Source organism: Acomys minous (genome assembly GCF_964271855.1).
Source record: "Acomys minous genome assembly, chromosome: 7".
Taxonomy (NCBI): Eukaryota; Metazoa; Chordata; class Mammalia; order Rodentia; family Muridae; genus Acomys; species Acomys minous.
The window spans coordinates 80,192,704-80,215,015 of NC_140488.1; the positions used below are offsets into that span (position 1 = coordinate 80,192,704).

General features: G+C 37.3%; 1 protein-coding gene across 6 annotated transcripts in view; it reads left to right on the top strand.

The window, feature by feature from the left end:
* The window catches only part of ARHGEF9 (Cdc42 guanine nucleotide exchange factor 9), a 156,043-nt gene that overhangs the window by 105,906 nt on the left and 27,825 nt on the right, over positions 1 to 22,312 (top strand). For all 6 annotated transcript variants that reach the window (XM_084789347.1, XM_084789351.1, XM_084789348.1 and 3 more), the window contains 2 exons: positions 13,408 to 13,640; positions 17,380 to 17,509. In XM_084789347.1, the coding sequence (XP_084645473.1) occupies positions 13,408 to 13,640; positions 17,380 to 17,509 (363 nt within the window). The remainder of the gene's footprint in view (positions 1 to 13,407; positions 13,641 to 17,379; positions 17,510 to 22,312) is intronic.

Sequence of the window (22,312 nt, forward strand, 5' to 3'; positions counted from 1 at the left end):
TCTGGCTATTATGAATAAGGCTGCTATGAACATGGTTGAGCAAATTTTCTTGTTGTATGCTGGAGCCAGAGACTTACATCTTGATTTGCAAGTAGGAGGGAGACACCCACATATGCACATGCATGCACGCATGTGCACACGTTCACACACACACACACACACACACACACACACACACACACACAGACGGGGGGGGGCAGGGAAGAAGTCTTTTGAAACTTCAAAGCCTGTAGCCCATGGCATACCTCCTCCAACAAAGCTACACCTCCTAATCCTTCCTAAAGATTTCCAACTGCTAGGGACCAAGTGTGCAAACATTCAAACTACAATAGTTTCCCATGGTCAGCTGATCTCTGATTTTTTTTCCAGTTGTAGCTTTCTGTAATGATCTTTGTTTACTATAGAACAAAGCTTCTTTGATAACAGGTGAGAGCCATATTTATACATAGATATAAGTGTAAGCCTTTAGAATGCTGTTAAAGATTATACTGTTTTAAGAAATTGGCAGTAGTAGGTTCTCCTCTAGGCTTCATGGCCTCACCAGCAAAGGTGTTTTGCTATTTTTATAGTGCCAGGAGTGAATTCCTTTCTATTGAACTGATTTCATGTTTAATTAGGCAACTACTGGCTACCCGAGGGATATAATTGCCACTATTATACCTTTGGGGCTATATTTCTGTGCTGTTTATTGATGTGGTTTGTGGTATTGCAGCTGGATAGGATTATTAGCTGCTACTCTACGCTTGGAGTTTTCATGAAATCCTTCCAAAGCTATGAGTGCTAGTCCTCAGTGATGTGGTTTCTATGTCAGATCCAGATCCATTCCTCCAAATCATGTGTTCTAAAGTTTGTGGTACTTTTTATAACAATGTCTTGCATTTTTCTGAAAGACACCAAGAGCAATGGCAGTAGCCTATACTGTTTTGGGAGTCTCTGACTCTCCCAGGCAACGACTCAATAAGAGGTTTCCCATGCCTAACACTGAGATGTTTGTTAGATAGTATATATTTTGGAGGAAGCATTGTCACCACAATTGGAAAAACTTAATTAAAACATGTATATATAGGTTATATACAGTATAGACCCATATATATATATATGCATGTGTATATCACATGCGATTTTAAGTAGCTGTGAAATATTATAATGCCCTTCAGCTTTTTCAAATATCGCTAGTACTATTTATCCTTCCTCTTTCCCTCTTTCACTGTGAGAGTTACTTCTCACTCTGATAAGTTTTCCCTAGCCACTTTGCCCATTTCCCCCTTTATAGCAACTGTGTCATATTGTTCTCCTGTTTAGTGTTCTCTGCTCCACCTACCACCATGGTCCCTTTTTACTTTCCTAGTGTTTGTAGTTATTCCAGCTTGTATACTCACATCTACATTTTTATTCTTTCTTCTGATGGATGCCTAGGATGATTCCATAGTATAGATTGTGGTACTCTGCGCAGATCCAGATATTTACCTAAATGGGGTGGGAAGGGAAGAACAAAAGACAAACACACAGATGCATTGACGCAGAAAAGCTGGGATCTAGTTGTCTCGGCTCTCTGGTGGAGAAACCACAATACCTTGAAGCTCTGCTTGTTTTTTATAAGTGGCTGAACATGGAGGTGGGGTTGGGGTTCTTACATAGAGGAGAATGGAAAAACAGGATGTAGGTATACAGTTGAACAAAGAGGAAGATTTAACTAATCTCTGTAGTAGGAGCAGTCTCTGTAAGAGAGGAATATTCAGGCTGCAAACAACCAGGGAGAAAAAGCTACAGTGGATATTTTCTGCACACACTGTCAACATTCACCCTTGGCCCTGGTCATCTCTCTGAACTTCACCTGAGGAAGCCTTTGCCACTCCCATAGGTATGAGTCAGTGGAGATGTTGACATGGCCATAACATGTCAAACAATAGGTACATTCGCTCAGGACTTCATTGGCTTTCTACAGCTCCCACTTTCTTATATAGTTAAGATTGATCTTCAAGCTTAGTCTAGGACAGTTTACTGCAATTCTTGACACCAGACTCAAGGATGATGAAAAAGGAAGAACATAACAGCTTTTGCCCAACAAAAACAACAGTAACCAAAATCTTTTCCCAGGTTAAAGATTGTAGCCTCAAGTCGTGCCAGAATTAATAGGAGAAACCAATCTGATCAAAAGCATTTTGCTTTTCTAGGATGTGCTGACATAATTGGGCCACATCCATGCTATTATCATTGTAGGTTCAAACGCACAGGGGGTGGATCCTAATTAATTCCCAATTATCCTGTCAAAAATCTCAAGGCTCATACCCACCTTGAATAGTTGAACAGAATCCATGGAGACTCCAAGTGGTTAGAGAAATAACCCCCCAATGGAAGAACTCATTAGGATAAGCTATGGCCTCTCCTCTAACTGCTTTTATCTGTGTAGATACATCAGAAATAATAGTTGTTCAGTTATTTGTGTCAGGTTGTTCAAAAATCTGGACATTTTTATTTATTTATTTATTTATTTATTTATTTATTATTACTGTTTTGAGTTTATAATTACCTCATTTGTTTATAGTATAATTACCTCATTAACTCCCCCCCCATTTTTTCCTTCCTCCAAACCCTCCTCCCATATACCTCTCCTTGTTCGCCTTCAAATCTATGGTCTGTTTTTTCATTAATTGTTGTTACACACATATATGTATGTGCATATACATACATTTTCCTAAGAGCGTAAATATAACCTGCTAGTCTGTACATTTTATGTATGTGTTTTAAGGGCTGATCATTTGGTATAGGATAAATAATTGGTGAACCTTTTTCTGGAGAAGATTATTTCTCTAGCTTTCCAAATTCCTTAGTTTCCTGTAGTTTTCTTTTGTAGGATTGAGGCCTCATGAACTTTCCACATTAGCATGTTTACTGGTGTCATCTTTTTTTCAGTTCCTGTTTAGACTGTCCTGTTAGTAAGACTTTATAGGTATAGCTTCTGATATTCCTAGGAGACAAAATCTCACAGAAAACTCCACAACTCTGTTTTGATTGCTTGTAGTTTTCTGTCATGGCTTTCATTAAATACTCATTTAAATGATTTATGTATATTTATATACACATGTGTATTTGTTATAGGCTGCCAATTATACAGCAGAGAATTAATATTCACAATATATAAAGAACTCAAAATAGAAAAAAATCAAAGCAAAACAAAATTTGACCCATTCCATAAATGGGCCTGGGACCTGAATAGAGAATTCTCAAAAAAAGAGAAAGAAACATCTAAGAAATATCTCAAAAGAGTTTCAAGGTCTTTAGCAATTAAGGAAATGCATGGCAGAACATGACAAAGATCAACAAAATTACTGAAAACAAATGCTGAAGGAAATGTGGGGAAAAGAGAACCCTCATTCCTTCCTTCATGGTTTCTGCCTTAGTTCTTGCCTTTAGGTTCCTGCCTTGAGTTCCAACCCTTATTTTCCTCAGTATTTGAGGAATTTTGTTTGAGTGTTCTAAGATGAAGTAAATCCTTTTCTCCCAAAGTTGCTATTTGGTCATGCTGTCTATCACAACAACAGAAAATGTAACTAAGACAGTGTATATATGTTTAAAATTGTAATGTCCTCTCCCTGTACCACTATGAACATACAGTAATAATCAAATAGCAATCAAGCACCTTTTAAATGCCAACCATTTTAGGAAATAACGGAACTCTGATGGCACTACATGCCCCAAGATACTGGTTACTATGTTCATGAGTGGATAAAAAAAATGAGGATGACACTACTGAATATTATTTGTTTGATAGACCAAATGTGAAGGAGGTGAATGTAAAAAGAAAGAAGGGGACAATAGTCAGGACAAAGGAGATAGTCTCTTCCTGTTCCCTTCTTCCACTCTTAACTCTGTTCCATTCTAGGCTTCGAAATTTCAATCATACCCTTGGGTAGTCCATTGCGAGCTCAAATCACAGATGTTGGGTTTCTTAGTGGACATTCCTTCATGGGTTGGGTCACGATGGTGTCACCTTTCTGAATGGTCTTTCAGTAGTCCATTTGACAGTAGTGGCCCTCCTCTGACGTCCTTCCTGGTCTGATTCATAGTTTTGATTCTGTGTCCATACTCTCCTGCAGACTCTGGTTCTGATCATATTTCTACCTTGCTTAGGAGAGGAAGGAGGATCGTGAATTCAAGACAAACTTAGGCTATATATTAAGACAAGAATGGGAGGCAGAGGCAGGTGGAACTCTATGAGTTGGAGGCCAGCCTGGTCTACAAACCAAGTCCAGGACAGCCAAGGCAAATGGGGAAACACTGTCTCCAAAAACCAGAAACCAACAACAAAAGACCAGATTGTTAATGTATTTAATGTATTATGTTTTCCAATTGAATTGTTTCAAATGCTGAGATTGTACCCCCAAAACACCAAGTACTGCAGGCTAAGGACATATTTGCTAACTTCTTCTGAGCAACATCTTTTAGTCTCGAAAAGCAGTTAACTCTAACCAAGCCAAGGCAAAGGGATCAGACAACAAAATCTACTGAATACTGACTTTTTGCTCTCCAAATAAAATACAGCAGTGGCATTTTCAACTCCCCAGGTATCTCTCTGAATAGTAGTATGGGATGAATCCAGTATTATGAGCCATGATATGTGCAGAAAAAACTATTTGATGTTTCCATCTAATCCTCAAAGATGTTTTTGCCTCAGTTCTGTGTTCATCTGTCTTATGGCTGGTGCTATTTCCATGCCGATCTAGGTTTCCAGACATGGAATCTGAGCAGTCTTTTGATCTTTATCAAAGCTCCCTTCTCTGTAATGTGCTCCTTTTGTTTTTCTGCTTTTAGAATTCTTTGAGTTTTGTATAATCTTTTGGTTGACTGTAGTTTTATTATGCTAGAGATCGCTAAGCGTCTTGAATTAAGTATTTGTATTTTATCCTCAGATATGGGACATTTTCAGCCACCATTTCTTTAAATGAGTTTCTTTTTCTTTTTATTTCTACTCCTGGAACTTGAGTTTTGCAAATATTAGATTTCTTTATTTTATCCTATAAACATTTTTTTATAATTATTTTTCTTCCTCTGGGTAGTTTCAGGTGATCTGTTGTTGAATTCATTTATTCATTTTCTGTTTGATCTTGTCTTCCTTTTAGACTTTGTTCATTTTAGTTCATATTTAGTCTGTGGCTCCAAATACTATATTTGCTTCTTACTTGTATTTATTATTATCTCCAACTTTTTATTTTGATTTTGCACTGTTCTCTGATTTTGATTTTGTGAGTTGTTTATATTTGTTCTCTTAATTCATGACTTCTTTCAAAGAATTATTTTGGATTCTTTGTCCAACAATTTGTAGATTTCCATTGGGTTGGTTACAGTTTATTGTGTTCCTTTGATGGTGTATTTTACAAAGATTTTTCAAGATCTTTATAGTCTTGAAAAGAGGACTGTGCTTTTTAAGAAATTTGTGGACTGGGTTATATAAGGAAAAACCTCCTCTATTTGGGATATTGGAGAGAGGCAAGCTAGGAGGTATTTTGGCAGTAAATGCAATGTGACAATGAATTGTCTCTGGGATTATGCAGTGGTTCCATGTCTGAGTGAAAAGAGTATATTGTTTGTTCAGGATACTTACTATATTGACAACAGCAAGAGCTGTGGAAGGTGCACAGAGGTGTTGATAACTGTTGGGGTCCTTATCTATACAACTGTGTCTATCAACTAGATATCACTGGTGGAATATAATGCTAGTGATTTACTGGAAAGGTCATTTTTAGACAAGTGCATGGTGGCAGGGACAAACTGGTTTCTTTTTCAAAGTCACAAGACCTTGCATGAGGGACAATAAGTTGAGTTAGTGAGGGTTACATTTACTATGAGAGCTTGGTTGCACATGGTTATCATGGATCCATGCTTGGTAGTTATTCTGAGTCACTGAGACAGCATTCAATGAAGAAGTAGCTAAAATAACCATAGGAAATAAAGGTGGTAGCTTGGGAAACCATAAAATGGGAAGGCTAGGTTGTTGAGCTGTGATGTCTCAAGTAGGAGCAGATCATACAGTATTGACACCTGAGAAGGAGAAATCTTGTAAACCAAGGACCTGGAGATTATTGAAGCTACAGGAATAGGACCTTGGGTTAGGATAACTGTACCAGTTATTGCTTAGCTCTAAGAGAACAAGAAGAGATAGAGTGCACCAAATACACAGAGAATACAAAGGCAAAAAATGCCTGATGCAAACAAACTAAATGATACCATTCTTCCTACTCTTTTGTGGATGATTTTGATTTTTCCCCTTCTACTATGTTATACCTTCTTAAGTAAATTCATTAGCTCGTATATACTTATTTGTTCAAGATGTTTTCAAATTGTTCAGTTTTGTTACAAAAAGAGGAAAGAAAGCTTGCCTCTCCTACTTTACCATTTGGCTCCATGACCCCCCCCCCAAAAAAATTAAAGTATTTAATGACTGTTGCTATTATTGTTAATGGTATTTTATTAAAATTTCTTTTTTTGTAGTTAGTGGCTCTATAGAAATGTTATTTATTTATTTATTTATTGTCATTTCTTTAATGCTTTTTTTGTTCTGGAGACGAAGTCTTACCATATAGTTCTAGTTAGTTTGGAACTCATTAAATAAACTAGGCTTGCCTAGAACTCACAAATATCTACCTGTTTCTGTCTTTCAAGTGCTGGAATTAAAGATGTGTGGCACCGCACGCAGCATAAAGATTTTAATACCATTTCTAATTAAAACATAAGTGCATCACTTTTTTCCTTCCCTGTCCTCTCTTTAAGTCCTCCCATGTCCCTTCTTTCCAACACCTCCCACGTCTCCTCCCAATTAAATTAATGGCTTATTTTTATTATTGTTGTTACATATATAAATTAATGTGTAAATATTTAAAAACTCCATTCTGGATTGGTTTAGTGTATCTTTTTATTGGACAACCATTTGGAGGCTCATCTCTATGGGAGGCTAATTCTCCCTCTTTCAACAGTCATCAACTACCTATTTTTGTCAAGGGGTAGGAATCTATGAGATTTCTCTATTCCATCTTATTTTGTCTTGATATTATCATTATGCAGGTTTTATTTAGGCAGCCATATTGTTGAGGTCTCATGGATGAATATGCTCTGTCATCTCTAGGAGGCACAATATTACAGAAGACTTTCTGACCCTCTAGCACTTGCAATCTTTCTGCCACTTTTGGAAATGTTTTCCAAACCTCAAATTCAGGAGAGTTGTAGTGTAGATGTATATACCTGCTGGCCTGGGCTCCACAAAAATCACTTGATCTCTGCAGTGTGACCTGTTGTGGTTTTCTGTTTGATAAAACCTCAAGGAATTATATTATTTTATATTTACTATCCCAGCATAGTATTTTATATAGTTATGCATTTATCTATAATTCAATATCAATAATAAACAGGCCATTAGTTTAATTGGAAAGTACATGGGAGGTGTTGGAGAGAAGGGACATAGGAGGACTTGGAGAGAGGACAGGGAGGGAAAGAAGATGTGTGTGTGTGTGTATATATATATATATATACTTGTGGTTTTTTTTTTTTTGAGACAGGGGTTTTCTGTGTAGCCCTGGCTGTCATGGAACTCTCTTTGTAGACCAGACTGGCCTCGAACTCACAGAGATCCCCCTGAGCACCACCAGGTGTGATGGCATGCATCTTTAATTCCAGCGCTCTAGACAGAAGCAGGTAGATCTTTGTGTACACGGTCAACAATAAGGTCTTACATTCCACGACTGGGCGGTAACCAAGCTCAGTAATAGCCTATAGTGTTTGGGCAGTGTCTTGGATAACCCTGACAACTCAAAAGAGGTCCTCTCATGCCTGGTGTTGAGGGGTTTGTTAGATGGTCTATGGAGAGAGCATTGCCAGCAAAGATAGATTTCATTTAAATTGTATATGTATATGTATTCACAGGCTTACATGTATTGTAGGCAGTTTAGGTAGATAGATAATAGTATGATTTATTATGACTTTTTAAGGCATCTTTAGTGTTATTTTAATCTTCTCATTCTTCTGTAATTATATACTTTCCCCTTCCCTAATTAAAGCCGCCTGTTCTCCCCACTTCCCACATCAGATCACTTGTACTTTACTATTCCAGTTTCTATTGCTCCTTCCTGCCTCCATGGTGTTCCATTCTTTCTTTCCTGATTGCTGTAGTTACTCAAAGCTATGTACTAACATCTGAAAATATGGAGCTAGGAACCACATCTGAAAAAGGCCATGCAGTGTTTGTCTTTCTGTATCTGGGTTACCTCATTCAGTATTATCTTTTCTAGTGCCATCCATTTACCTGAAATTTTTATGACTTTCTTTTTCCTTACAGTTAAATAATATTCCATATTATGTGCATGTCAGTGAAGGATATTTAGGTTACTTCCACTTCCTAGCAATTATGAATAGAGCACCAATGAGCATGGCTGAGCAAGTTTCTATGGAGCAGGAAGTAGGAAGTTATGGCCTTTAGGCATATGCAAAGGAGTGGTTTAGCTGAGTCATAAGGTAGGGTTAATTTCAGCTTTTTGCCCAGAGTGGCTGAGCAAGTTTGAGATAGCATCAACAGTTAATGAGGGTTCCCTTTTCTCCACATCCCCTCTAGCATTTCCTTTTGTTTTTTTAGTTCATCTTTCCCATTCTACCTGGGGTAAGATGAAATCTCAGAGAGTTGTTTTTATTGCATTTCCCTAATTGCAAGGGAAAGTGAACACTTAAAAAACTATCTCTTACCCTTTTTTGTTTCTCCTTTTGAGAACTCTGTTCATATCTCAGGCCCATTTTTTGAATGGGACGTTTTTTGAATGTTTATTTTTCAGCTCTTTATATTATCTAGATATCTATATATTAACCCTTTATTAGAGGCATAAACTGGCAAAGATTCTCTTCCGTTCTGTGGGCCTCCTCGTCTTCAGTCAGATTGTTTCTTTTATTATTATCATTATTATTTTAAGTTGATTATTTCTTTAAATGCACAGAAGCTTTTTAGTCTTATGTGGTCTCCCTTGACAATTATAGCCTTAATTCGTGGGCAAATACAGTTCTATTCCTATACCTACATATCATTTAGGACATGCTTACGTTTTCTTCTAACTCTTTCAGGGCTTTGGGTTTCACATATAAGTCTTTGATCTGTTTGGAATTAGATTTTGTACAGGGTCCTACATATGGGTCTGATTTCATTTTTTACATGTAAATAACCAGTTTTCATAGCACTCTTTGTTAAAGGTGATTTCTTTTCTCAAGCTTATGTTTTTGATGTTTTTGTCCAATATTAAATAGCTATGATTACATGTATTCATCTTTGGGTATTCAATTTTGTTCCATTGGTCTCTAAATGTCTGCTTTGGTGCCTATACTGTATTAATATGTTTTGTTATTGTTTGTTTTTACTGTGACTGTAAGATATATATTTGAGCTCTGGAATGGTAATTCCTCCAGCATTGTTCTTTTAACAAAGAATTGTTTTGGCTATCTAGGAACTTTTGTGGTTCCATATGAAAGTCAAGCTAGTTTTTCCCCTTATTCTCATAGAGAATGTGATGAGAATTTTGCCTGGGATTGCATAGAATCTATAAATGGCTTTTGGTAGAATGGTCGTTTTCATAATATTCTAACAAATTCATGAGCATGGGGTGTCTTTCCATTTTCTAGTGTCTTTCTCTATCTCTTTCTCCAGAAGTTTAAAGTTTTCAATGTAGAGATCATTTACCTCCATAGTTTAGATTACTCCTAGGTGTTTTATTTTCTATGAGGCTGTTATAAATGGGATCTCTTTCTCTATATGTTTGTTGGTGGTGCATAGATAATCTATGGATTTTTGCAAATTCATTCTGTATCCTGTCATTTTGGTGAAAGTGGTTTTTTTTTTGTAGAAGTTTTCTGATAGATTTGTGGGGTTTCTCATGTATAATATGTTGTCTGCAAATAAGGATTGATTTCTTCTTTCTCTATTTGTATTTTTAAAATTCCTCTCTCTTGCCTTATTGCTGGTTCTTTGAGCACAACCTTGAAAAGGAGTTGGTATAGTGGATATTTCTGTCTCATTACTGACCTCAATTGGATTGCTTCAAGCTTTTCTCCATTCAGGATTGGGTTGACTATGGGTTTATCATGTGTAGGTTTGATCATGTTGAAGTTGTTTCCTCTTGTTCTACTCTCTTTGAGACTTTTATCATGAAGTAATGTCATATTTGGTCCAAGACCTCCTTGTGATGTATTTATTGTGATAATCATGAATTTTTCTTTTCAAGTCCATTTGTATAGTCTATTATAAAAAATGACTTGCATATATTGCATATATTCAACCATCCTTGTATCTCTAGGATAAAGCTATCTTGGCTATAGTGCATAATCTTTTTAATATATGTTGGTGCTCATTTGCAAGTATTTTATTGAGTTTTTTAAAGCTTATGTTCATCAGAGATATTGTACTGCAGCTTTCTCTCATTGTGTTTTTACCTGATTTGGGCTTTTGATTCATATTGGCTCTGTAAAAGGAGTTTGGGAGTGCTACTGGTGTTTCTTAAAAGAACAAACAAACAAACAGAAAACAGGAAAAACGCCAATAGTTTAAGAAAGACTAGCTGTAGATCTTCTTTGAATGCCTGGTCTAATTCTCCTGGGAATCCATCTGGCTCTGGCTTTTTAATTTCTATTTCAGTCTCCTATGTTACAAATCTGTTTAGGTTGTTGATCTCTTCTTGGTTCCATTTGTTGGATTGGCTGCATCTAGAAATTCAAGGCTTTCTTTTAGGTTTCCAAATTAAAGAAATGCAGGTTTAAAAAATATTCTTTTATAATAGTCTTAATTTCTTTGGTATCTGTTGTAGTGGTTCCCTGTTTCATTCTCATTTTGTTAATTTGGGTTATTGTTTTTTGTTTTTGTTTTTGATTTGGTTAATTTGGCCTAGCATCTGTTAATTTTATTTTCTCAAAGAACCTTAATTTTGTTGATTCTTTGTATTTTTGTTAGTTCATTAGTTTGTGCTGTGATTTTTATTATTTGGTGCAATTGACCAAATTTGGATTTGGGTTATTCTTGTTTTTCCCAAAATTTTGTTGGGTCCTTAAGTAACTTATTTGTGCTTTTTCTGATATTTTAATGTAGATATTTGAACTATGAATTTTCTTTGTAGGACTCCATTTAATGCACACCAGAGGTTTTTGTTGTGTTGTGTTTTCATTTTCATTTAATTACAGCAAATATTTTATTTCTTCTTTGACCCATTCATCATTCATCAATATATTGTTTAATTGGCTTAGGTGTCTATTTACTAGAGGGTTTTTTCTTTCTCTTTCAACAATGGAAGATAGCTTTGCAAAATAAGTCTAGGTTTGCCATTGTATTCTTTTAGTACTTGAAATGTGTTGTTGCAAGCTCTTCTGGCTTTCAATGTTTCCTTTAAAACCAGAACTGTTATTCTGGTGTGTTCTCCTTTGAATATGTTTTTTTGCTCTGTACATGTAGTGTTTTAACTATTATATACCATGGAGGTTTTCTTTTATGGTCTTGTCTATTTGATAATTTGTATATTTCTTAGATCTGTATGGGTATGATTTTCCTTAGTACAGGGAAGTTTTCTTCTATGCTCTTGCTGACGCTCTGCACTATTCTTCCTCATTTATTCTTATTGAGAGGTACCTATAGGTTAATTGTAGGCAAGAGAAGTTCTGGCTGAACATTTATAAATTGAGGATGTTGCAGTCATTGGTGGTCTGACTAGGCCAGGACACTAGATGTAGGACCAGACCAGACTGGGATCATCAGGCAGACTAACCTGTCTAAGCCCTAGAGAAACCAATTCTTAGTATTTTAAGGATCTACAAAAAATGTTCTTTCATAGAATGTCAATTCAGTTGTTTGCTTTATGTTTTAGACAAATTCTAGATGTTCTTAAGAACAGCAAGTGAGTTGTGGTCATCTCTTGATTACAGAGACGATTACAGGCCCTTGCTACATGGGTACCTTACTTATAATTATTTAGCTACAGTTCTGATTCTTGACATTTGCTTTTAGCACAGCATACCTGACAAAAATTGTTATGGAAGAAAGATGGTCTCATGCCATTGGTTATTTATTGAATGTCTTGGCCATTATTAGTTTCTTCTTTTAGTAGTCATGTCAAATCTATCACAAAAGCCAGTGAGTGTCCTTCTCAGCCTATATCCCCAATACAAATATTTCTCACTGTTTGCCCTTTGCTACTGTTATTTTTCTTCATCATCTGTTTGTTGTGCTGGCTTTATAACTATTACTAGTGTTTTTTATTAGCCTTAAGATCATCTGCTTGATTTTTCATTCAACAGCAGCCAACTGCCCATTCTTGTTTCTGTGCTATGTACATACATGCGTACCATTGTACTTGCATGTGAGGCATCACTAGCACACACCAAGTTCATTCTTTACTCGGGATCCATAGTCTTTTGTTTCCTTTCTGAATATGAAGTATTTCTCCAGATAACTATGTGGTTCTTTCTATTTCTCCTTTAAATACTATATTTTAATTTTTTTTCTGGGAACTTTGTATGTGAACACTGTGTCTACATAACTCCTGCCCCATGCGCCTCCCCCACTCCTGCCCCTCTTACCCCTGGCATCCACTGCTCCCATGTTTCCCCCCTCTTCAAAATTTGTGATCACTTAATTATTGTTGTATGACATATAAACATATATACATCAATATTTACATATATGTACACTTGCATATACAACCTACTGAGTTCATTCAGTGCGGCTCATATGTACATAAATGTTCAGAGCTAACCCTTTGGGATCAGACATTCTATGCAGGATCCCACCCTTAGAATGAGAGCAGCCATTGAGCACATGAAGCTCTTTATCTAGGGCTAGGTCCATGTGGACTTGGCATGTCAACTGCTATTATTATTATGCTGGTCTTGCTCAGGCAGCCATGTTGAGATTTCATGAGAACATTTTCCTTGTCACATCTAGGGGACACTATCTAGCAGCAGGTGCCCGGAGCCTCATGTGGATAATTATTTCCTCAGGAAATTTTCATTATACTTTTTAAATTTTCATAGATCCTCTCAGTGTCAGAATGTGTTAGTTTGCCATTGCAAGAAGTAGAATTTAATGGTTTATCTCTTCTCCTGATTTCTAGAATTTTATTTTATTATATTCTGTTCTGTTTCCAAGTTCAGTCTCCCTTAACTGCACAGAAATGTTTAACTGTTCCCACTCACTCATTATTGCTAAATTAACTTTATAAGTGGTTTGTGTAACTACCAATTGTGTAGCTATCTTTTAATATTTTTATTACTAAATTATGAATCAAATAAAAAATTGACATTTCCTTAATATTTTTACATATGAACAAGAGCTGTCTTTCTCTTAGTTCAATACTTCTGTGGGGTCTCTGAGCCTTTATTTCTCTTTTCTTTTCTCCACAGCAAGACGGATTCTGGATATACTCTGAATATTGTAACAACCACCTGGATGCCTGCATGGAGCTCTCCAAGCTGATGAAGGACAGTCGCTATCAACACTTTTTTGAGGCCTGTCGTCTCCTGCAGCAGATGATTGACATTGCCATCGATGGATTTCTTTTGACTCCAGTACAGAAGATCTGCAAATACCCCTTACAGTTGGCTGAGCTCCTCAAGTATACTGCCCAAGACCACAGGTGAGGCATTTCAGGACACAGAAGAAACTGTCTTTTAAATATGCCTTTTCTGTTCCTGAGTTATGGTTAGTTTATCTGGAAAGTAGGATATATTCCTGACTTGTTCCCAAGGCCCATGGGAGTAGAGTGAGTGCATACTCTAGAAAGGGGCTTATAAATTTATAAGCGAGTATGCACACCAAATCATGCCCATGACAATTACTATGTAACTTAGACCCCCCCCCCTTCATTGACTGCTGCTTACAGCTTGGCTTTTAGTACTAGGTTCAGCCTCATAAATCAAACCTGACATAGTAAATGCTCGATCATTTATTCCATTCTGTTGGAAAGACTCGGATGTCCTGCTAATATTCTTCCCAACTAGTACTAATCCTAATTTATTTCAACAAAGCTAATTTCCTTCTTTGTTTCCCTAGCTTTTCTACCTCCTTTTGCCCCACCTACTGTACATTTTATATAAGCTTAGAATACAGTGGAAAGAAAATAGATCGAGACTTTCCTTGAAAGTCTTTATTTCTTTACCTTTTAACTATTTTCCTTTGTATCTTTTTTCCTCTTCCTCCCTCATTGAGACTGGGCTAAGCTATGTATTTCTAGGTAGAAACCTAGACTTCAACTCATTATGTAGATAGGCTAAGCTGGCTAAAATATATCTGTCTCCTGAGTGCTAGGATTCAAGGCATGTGCCCGCACCCTCCACAGTTCTTAAATATTTTCAAGTAAACTAACTCAACAAGGACTACGAAGGCTGTCTCTTTGAGTGGAAATGATGCATTCATCTAATACCAGTATGGTATATGCTAAAAATAATCAATGTTATGGTGATGGCTTAAGTAAACCAGCCCCACATTTTCATATGTCTTACCTCGTAGATTATTTGGTATGAAATTCCTGACTTTGGACTAATAGTTGGTTCAACTGTTAGCATTCATTCTTATAATAAGCATTCTAAGAAGAAATAAGTTCCTCAGTAAGTTCCTTAGTTTTTATCCCGACACATTTTAAAATAAAATATAATTACCTAATTTTCCTACTCCATCTCCTCCCCTCTTACCCTTCTCATGTTTCCCCCTGCTCTCACATGGCCTCTTCTTCTGTGACAATTGTTGTTATTTATATAAATGAATACAACCTACTGAGTCTCTTCAGTGTTGTGTGAATAGGGCATATCACTTGGTATTGGATAACCAATCTGGAGGCTCATCTATTTTCAGTGATGAAGGCTCAGCAGTCACAGATTATTTGGCAATTTCTATACCAACTTCAAATATTTCCCTATGAGACTTCTACACCTTAACCGAAGGATACTGGTCTCATGACTGTGGGCCAGAGACTGACAGGAGTAGGGATATGTCTAAGGAAGAAGAAGATAAAGACATAAGACAAAGCCACACAAAACACTTTTTTCAAGATGTCCCAAGCAACTAGTAGGTAAATCTTAGAGACTTAGTCTGATAGAGATGTCTGAAATGAGAGAGCCAGAGTGAACTCTGGGGTAGAAGACTGGATGCAAAGTGATAAACAGTCAATAAAATTTCATTCACTTATAAAAGTATGGTGTAATTACCCCTTACCCAAGTTAAGAAGAAGAAAGAAAATGTATAATGGGAGAGTTAGTTGATGTGTATAAAACTAAAATATATTGGTTCCATCATTCCCAATAATGGTTGGCAGTGAGTCCTCATCTGAGGACCCAGAGATACTGACCAGAGTTCAGAACACATCATAGCTATTTTCTTCTTCTTTTAATTACCTTTAAGCTAGTGGTACATATTAGATATGATAACATTCATTCTTTACCATTGTAAGAAAAATAGCCAGCTAATCAAAAAAGGCAAAATTAACAATTATAGGACAACTGCCATGATTGCCTAATACTTGTAGTCAGGAAGAACATTTTCGTATGACCAGTGTCCAATTGAATGCCATGTGTGTATGGCTATGGAGGAATTAAAATCATAACTAATACAACTGGAAAACTAAACTATTTTGGCACATTTTAGGCACATTTTAATTAAATGTGCCTATGGTACCATACTGGACAGAATGATTCTATAATTACCTCCCCGAAAGTAGATTAAAATGCTGATGCCTTCAATCAATAAAAGGAGACATATAGGGGATAGGAGCTTGGCGAACTGCAGTGCTTATTTCTGTCATTATTCTGTCCTATGTCTAACTGACTCAAACAGCCATGGCAGGATGAAACAATGGCTGTGTTAGACAGCTAACAGATCCTCCATAGACACAAATGAGCAATGTGGCAGGATACCATACAGTAGGCACAAATGCAGAGTTTTACAGGTAATTCCAAGCAACCAACAGTTCAAGGACTGGTTGAGAAATACAGCTCCTAGAAAACATGTTTTGAAGAGACTCAGAAAGTGTTAGTTAGTCAATAACACACTCAATATGACGGACTCGTCATAGTACTAGAAAACATTCATTAAGGCTCAAAATAAGATTACTTCTAGTTTTCTTGAGAAAGAATGAATTGTTTAAAAGAAAAGTTTGTTATTACAGTGGATCAAATGCAATAGTGTTTGAGGTCTGTAGTTCTGAAATGTGTGCAAGGTAGTGACTGCAGTCATAGATTGTACCTAAGAGGAGGTATTGCATGGCTTTTGTCCTGCAGCTAGTATGTTCCTCCTTAGGCCGGTACATGTTCCATCACCCCATTCTCCAATACCTTAACAACAGAGAAACAACATTTCGTATCGTTTTCTAACAGCTATTTTTCTAATCAGTGCTGGGAGAGTAAAAAGGCTACAACCACAAGATATTTTAGCTTTACTGAGGGAAGGTATTAACACTGAGCTGTAATGAACCTTATTGCCTTGTTAGGTCATTCCGTCTCTATCAAATGGCTGGAATCTCACTTTCAGTCTGCCTCTAATAACAGCTATTCAGTTGGAAATCAGGTCAGACAAGTAGACAAAATTGAGTAGAATGATATGACTCGCAACACATGAGTTATCAAACAGTTCTAGAACCTGTGATGTAGGCTGTACTTCTCAGACGTAAAGACTTCTGTGGAAGGCAACTTGCATTATATTTACCACTAAAGAAATGTGTTATTTGAGATAAAAATACAAATACTACTTATAGGTTGAGAGTAAAACAATACATATGGATGATTTCGTTTATTTAACCTTTCAATAAATTCTGCCAAATGTCTCCCCATTTTCTGCATAAGAAAGCTAAATCAAGTGCTAGTAACATTTGCTAAAGACAACACTGCTAGTTAGTAACAAAATTGGGTGTGAACTAGTAGAGTCTGACTTCAAATTTTGTGTTCTCATGGTACACATATCTCCTTATTGTACCAAGAAAAGTAGCAATATTATTCCATGGTGGCCATGGGCAGAGACTCTTTAGAAGTGCATATAGAAGAGATGATTAAGGTGTCTGGACTATGCCATGTATAATGCTTCTTTCTTGATCCTTGTCTGGATTTTAACAGATAAGACAAATAGAAATGTATAAAATTAAAGAAGTTTGTTTCCCCTGTGAAAGAAGTTTACAGGTAGGATATATATGAGGCTGGCATTGTTTCTGCATGAACGTAAGTCACTTAGTCATCCCTTCCAAAAATAGGACAGAAAATATAGTTGTTTTCTAGGTGATATGAATTACCATCTGATGATAAAGACTCTTACTAAGGAGGAAGAGTTGAATGGATTTACGATTGGCATGTTGCACATTGGTTCATCCACGGCTTACTGCTATATCTTCACAGTGATTACAGATATGTTGCAGCTGCTTTGGCTGTCATGAGGAATGTGACTCAGCAGATCAATGAACGCAAGCGACGTCTGGAGAATATTGACAAGATCGCGCAATGGCAGGCCTCTGTCCTAGACTGGGAGGTAGGACCTTCATTAACAGGGGTGTTGGGAGGCCCCACTTCTGTTGAGCAATTAAAAAAGAATTGGAAGGATTTATATTAAACCCAAGACAAAGCTTGCTGCCAAGGAAGAGATATTTAGAGTATTCACTGAAGTTTGGTGAAATCATTGTAATTTTATTTTATTTTAGTTTCTTACTTTTATTTGTTTATTTTACTTTATTGTGACATATAAAAATACAGTGTTCATCTCTTTGAGTGTTGTTAAGAAGCATACTTTTTGTCCTGGATTTAAGGTCATTAACTTAATAGGTAGAAAGAAGTAGTGCATACCAATATACTCCAAGGCACACAATATGGGCCTGGTACTCTTGTGTATAGCTATGCAGAATAACAAATCTACTTCTTTTACTACTAGTGACATCAAATCATCCTAGCATATCTACTAGACTAATCACAAATGCATATTCTAGGCCATAACTGTCACCTTGACCAAGCTCTGTTTTCATCATCACTCTAAAAATAATCTGTCACCTAGTCATCCCAGTGTAGACACCCACTTAGAAAGGAAATGACTGAAATCATCAAGCTTTCCTTCCCCAATGCCACAAACTAGGAGTAATAACAACTCTTACTCATCTCTCAGGCCCAAGCTGTGTGACCTGATAGCATGTAGGCAGCCTTAAGCAAGGTGGAAAATGTCAGCAGGAAGAAAGTGGCGTTCTTTAAGTTTGTGCTGATAGTACGAAAGTAGACCCAATACCTTGTTAGACTGTCCTCAACTCAGCTACAGTTTTTTTTTCTGTGTTGAAATAACAGTATTTCTATTAACATTTCAAATTGTTTAGTCTATCCCAAAGGGACCATTATTAGTCTTAACAAAGAGTCAATGTTCAAACAAAAAATATTTTTTCTCCTACCTCTATCTTTCCTAATGTGGATGATTTAAAACTACCACAGTTATTATCAATTGACACATTTTTATTCTGTTTGATAAATAACATCTTCTCCTTGAGGGTACAATAGCAGTAATACCTTGAAATAAAAATATGATATATATGTATATATGTAGAATATATACATATTTACATATATGTAAACCCTCTTGCTTATAAGGAGAAGCCATCATTGGTGCAGATTTACTAGAAAGTGATAGATTCTTCTTTCTTTGTGTGTTTTTTCCTTTGTTCATTTATTGTAACAGAGGTAGGGAACTAGGCCAAATAACTTTAAGCAAGCCTATCAACAGAGACACCCTGAAACTGTATTTGACAAGACTCTTTTTCTGTCCCATTTGTAGTCTTCCTTATAAAGAAAGTTACAAAAAAGCAACAGAATTCCTATTCTTTAAAAGTTGTTTCGCCTTCCATGAAACATGTTTCCCCTCCTAACTTTTCAGTTGCAGTCTGAGTCTCCAGGCATTGGAGGAGTGAAAAATTCAAAACCCTTCCGCCAACCTAAAGAGCTGTATATTTATCAAACTCCATAGCTTTGAGCTGTGGTTGCAGGAACCAGTACCTGACAAGTCTTTCCTGCTCTGTCCCTTGCCCAGGGGAGGGCCTCATAGTGTTTTGAGAGAGAGGCAACTGGTGGTGAAAAACAAGTGGAGGATGAGGGAGGCTGGAGCTCTCAGACAGAGGCTGACTTAGGCAAGCCTTACAAATCCGCAAGCAAGCAATGTTTCCCAGTGTGGGCCAATCCTTTACTTCTCAGACCCAGCTATTCCACTCCTTGGAATTTACCCAGAAGATGCTCCAGCATACAACAAGAAACTTTGTTCAACCATGTTCAGAGCAGCCTTATTCATAATAGCCAGAGCATGGAAACAGCCTAAGTGTCCATCAGTAGAAGAATGGATAAAGGAACTGTGGTACATTTACACTATGGAATACTACTCAGCTATTAAAAACAAGGAATTCCCGAAATTTGTGGACAAATGGATTGAGCTAGAAATGATCATAATGAGTGAGTTAACCCAGAAGCAGAAAGAGCTAAATGGTATATACTCACTTATATCTGCATACTAGCCCAAGGGGCATGTCCCATGAAAGTCTTCACTTACCAGGAAACTGGGACAGAGGGGAGGACATCCTATTGGGACTCTAGGTGAGAGAAGCATCAGAGAATAGCAAAGTAGAAGGATCCAGAGGGTCCTAGAAACCTACAAGTAGAACATTATGATAGGCAGATTTGGGCCCAGGAGTCCTGTTCAAACTAAGGCACCAGCCAAGGACAATACAGGCCGTAAACTTCAAACCCCTACCCAGATCTAGCCAATGGACAGGACATTCTCCACAGTTGAGTGGAGAGTGGGGTATGACTTTCACACATACTCTGGGGCTTATATTTGACCATGTCCCCTGGAAGGGGAGACCTGGTGGCACTCAGAGGAAGGATAGCAGGCTACCAAGAAGAGACTTGATACCCTATGAGCATATACAGGGGGAGGTAATCCCCCCAGGAACAGTCATAGGGGAGGGGAATAAGGGGAAAATGGGAGGGAGGGAAGAATGGGAGGATACAAGGGATGGGATAACCATTGAGATGTAACAAGAATAAATTAATAAAAAAAGAAAAAAAGGGGGGCTATCAAAAAACCATCCTTGTGGTGAATTTAGCTTTATTCATCAAATAGAAAAACACCAATTATGGGAGAAACCTTTAGAACCTAATCTCCCCTGAAGAGGGAAAGGGAGGATGGGTGACATGCAGGCAGTTGTTGTTGGCTTGGTAAATTAGATTATTTGGCTAGAGAATAGAAAATCCTGTCTTAGATCAGTGTCCGTCTCTGTCCTCCTAATTTTTTCTCATGAGTATTCTGATTTCTTTAAGTTCAGTCACCTCCCATATCCTATGGAGATGACTCTATCCCTCATAATTCCTGAAAAATAAAGAGAGAAGTTAAATTGCCATATATCCCTTAAAGTGATTATAGCTTGGAGAAACTCAGATAGCAGAAGGGAGGAGAGCCTGTTTCCAAAGACTGTAGTTTCTGGGAATTTTCCATTTCTCAGTTCTCTGGTTCAGAGCTGTAGATGAGCTGTCATTTTACCTCCTTTCACATTAAGTCATTTTAAACAATGAGAAATGGAACATATCCCTGATTCTTTCTTTTCAGCTTTCTTTCTCTGAAGATTTTCAGAAAGTGCTCATGGTTGTAACTCATGTTTGGGAGCTGGGTCATGTGGTCACAATTTTCTCCTTGTGGTATTCCTCCCTTTCTTGCCTGCTTATATAATACCTAATGTCTTTTTTTTTGGTTTACCTTTGGATAGTTTAATCCAAGGAAACGGAAAGAAACACTGAAAACAACAAAACAATATTATAGACACAGAATAGGTGTCCATTTCAAAGTGAAGGTGAATAAAGTATATTCCCTGATCCAAAAGATTAATCATAGGCCCAGGTAGATTTGTCACTTCTCTACACTTATTGACAGAAGTTGACACAGGTACCATTGAAGATTAAACTGGTTGAAAAGGATGGCTTTCTTTTGCCCTTCTTTCAGGACTGTTCAGGTTTTTTTTCTACATAAAAACCTGATATTTTTCATCAACAATCATACTGGTTCTCATGCACAGCTATCTTGGGATGTGTGCAGCTTATGGACCACAGATTAGATATGCCTGCTAGGCCACTGAGGCCACAGCTGCAATAGCAATTGTCCTGTAATCAGGATAAGTGCAGCTGAACAAAATGGGTTAAGTTAGAATTAATTAGAGTGAAATAGAGCCTACCCCTTGAGACTCTGGCTTGAAACAATATGAAAAGCTGGCAAGAAAGCTCTGGGTAGGACGTAATGGTCACTACTAATTTATTAACCATTGATTCAGTCATTAGCACATCATTTGCTCAATTCTTACTCTGTATCAGGCTTCATTCTATGCTCTAGGAATGTTTTAAGTGGTCGAACAAAGTTTCTATAGTTTGTTTCAGTAAGGAAGAAAACACAACACATAAACATGTTATCATCACATATGGATAGGAAATATGGAGAAAAATAAAATATGATAGGATGAAGTAATGGAAGAATTACCAAAGGGAGCAACATTTGAGAAAACATCTGAAGGAGATGAAGAAAAAATCATGTAGCCTCCCCCCGCCCCAAGACAGGGATTCTCTGTGTAGCTTTGGCTGCCCTGGTCTCACTTTGTAAACCGGGATGGCTTCGAACTCACAGAGATCCACCTGCCTCTGCCTCCCCAATGCTGGGATTATAGGTGTGTGCCTGGCTTCGTGTGGCTTTTTTGGGGGGTAGGGAATTGAAGGTAGAAAGAAGAGCCATAACAAAGCCCCTGTAATATGAAAATGTATGTTCCAAGAAAAAGAAAGAGGCCAGTGTGGCTAGGAGAAAAAGCAGGAGGTTGTATAGGAATAAGGGAAGGCCAGGGTATATTTCCTCAAAAGACTTTGGTTTTCAGTTTGGATGGAAGGTACTGGAGAATTCTGAGCAAATATATGATATTAGGAGGCTTGCCTTTTGAACAGCCCCTCTTTGTCTGACCTTTGCCAGCCATTACAGATTCTGAGATGAATCAGACATGGCCTTGTTCATCTGGTGTGGGCAGACAGGAAAGTGATAAATTTGCAGTAAATGCTGGAAGAATGCAAAAACCCATAGGGGTAGTGGGAATGGATTGTACTTTGTTGGGCCAGATAAAGAGATCTATGGTGCAAACAAGGCATAAGAGACAGGAACGAAAGCTCAAAACAGTGAGAGCATCCTTTCCCTCATGTAAATTTACCATATCCCTCACACAAATAGATTTGATGCTTTCAAGCAGCCATAGTGGAGTGGATCAAACAAGAACTGCTTAAACTGCTT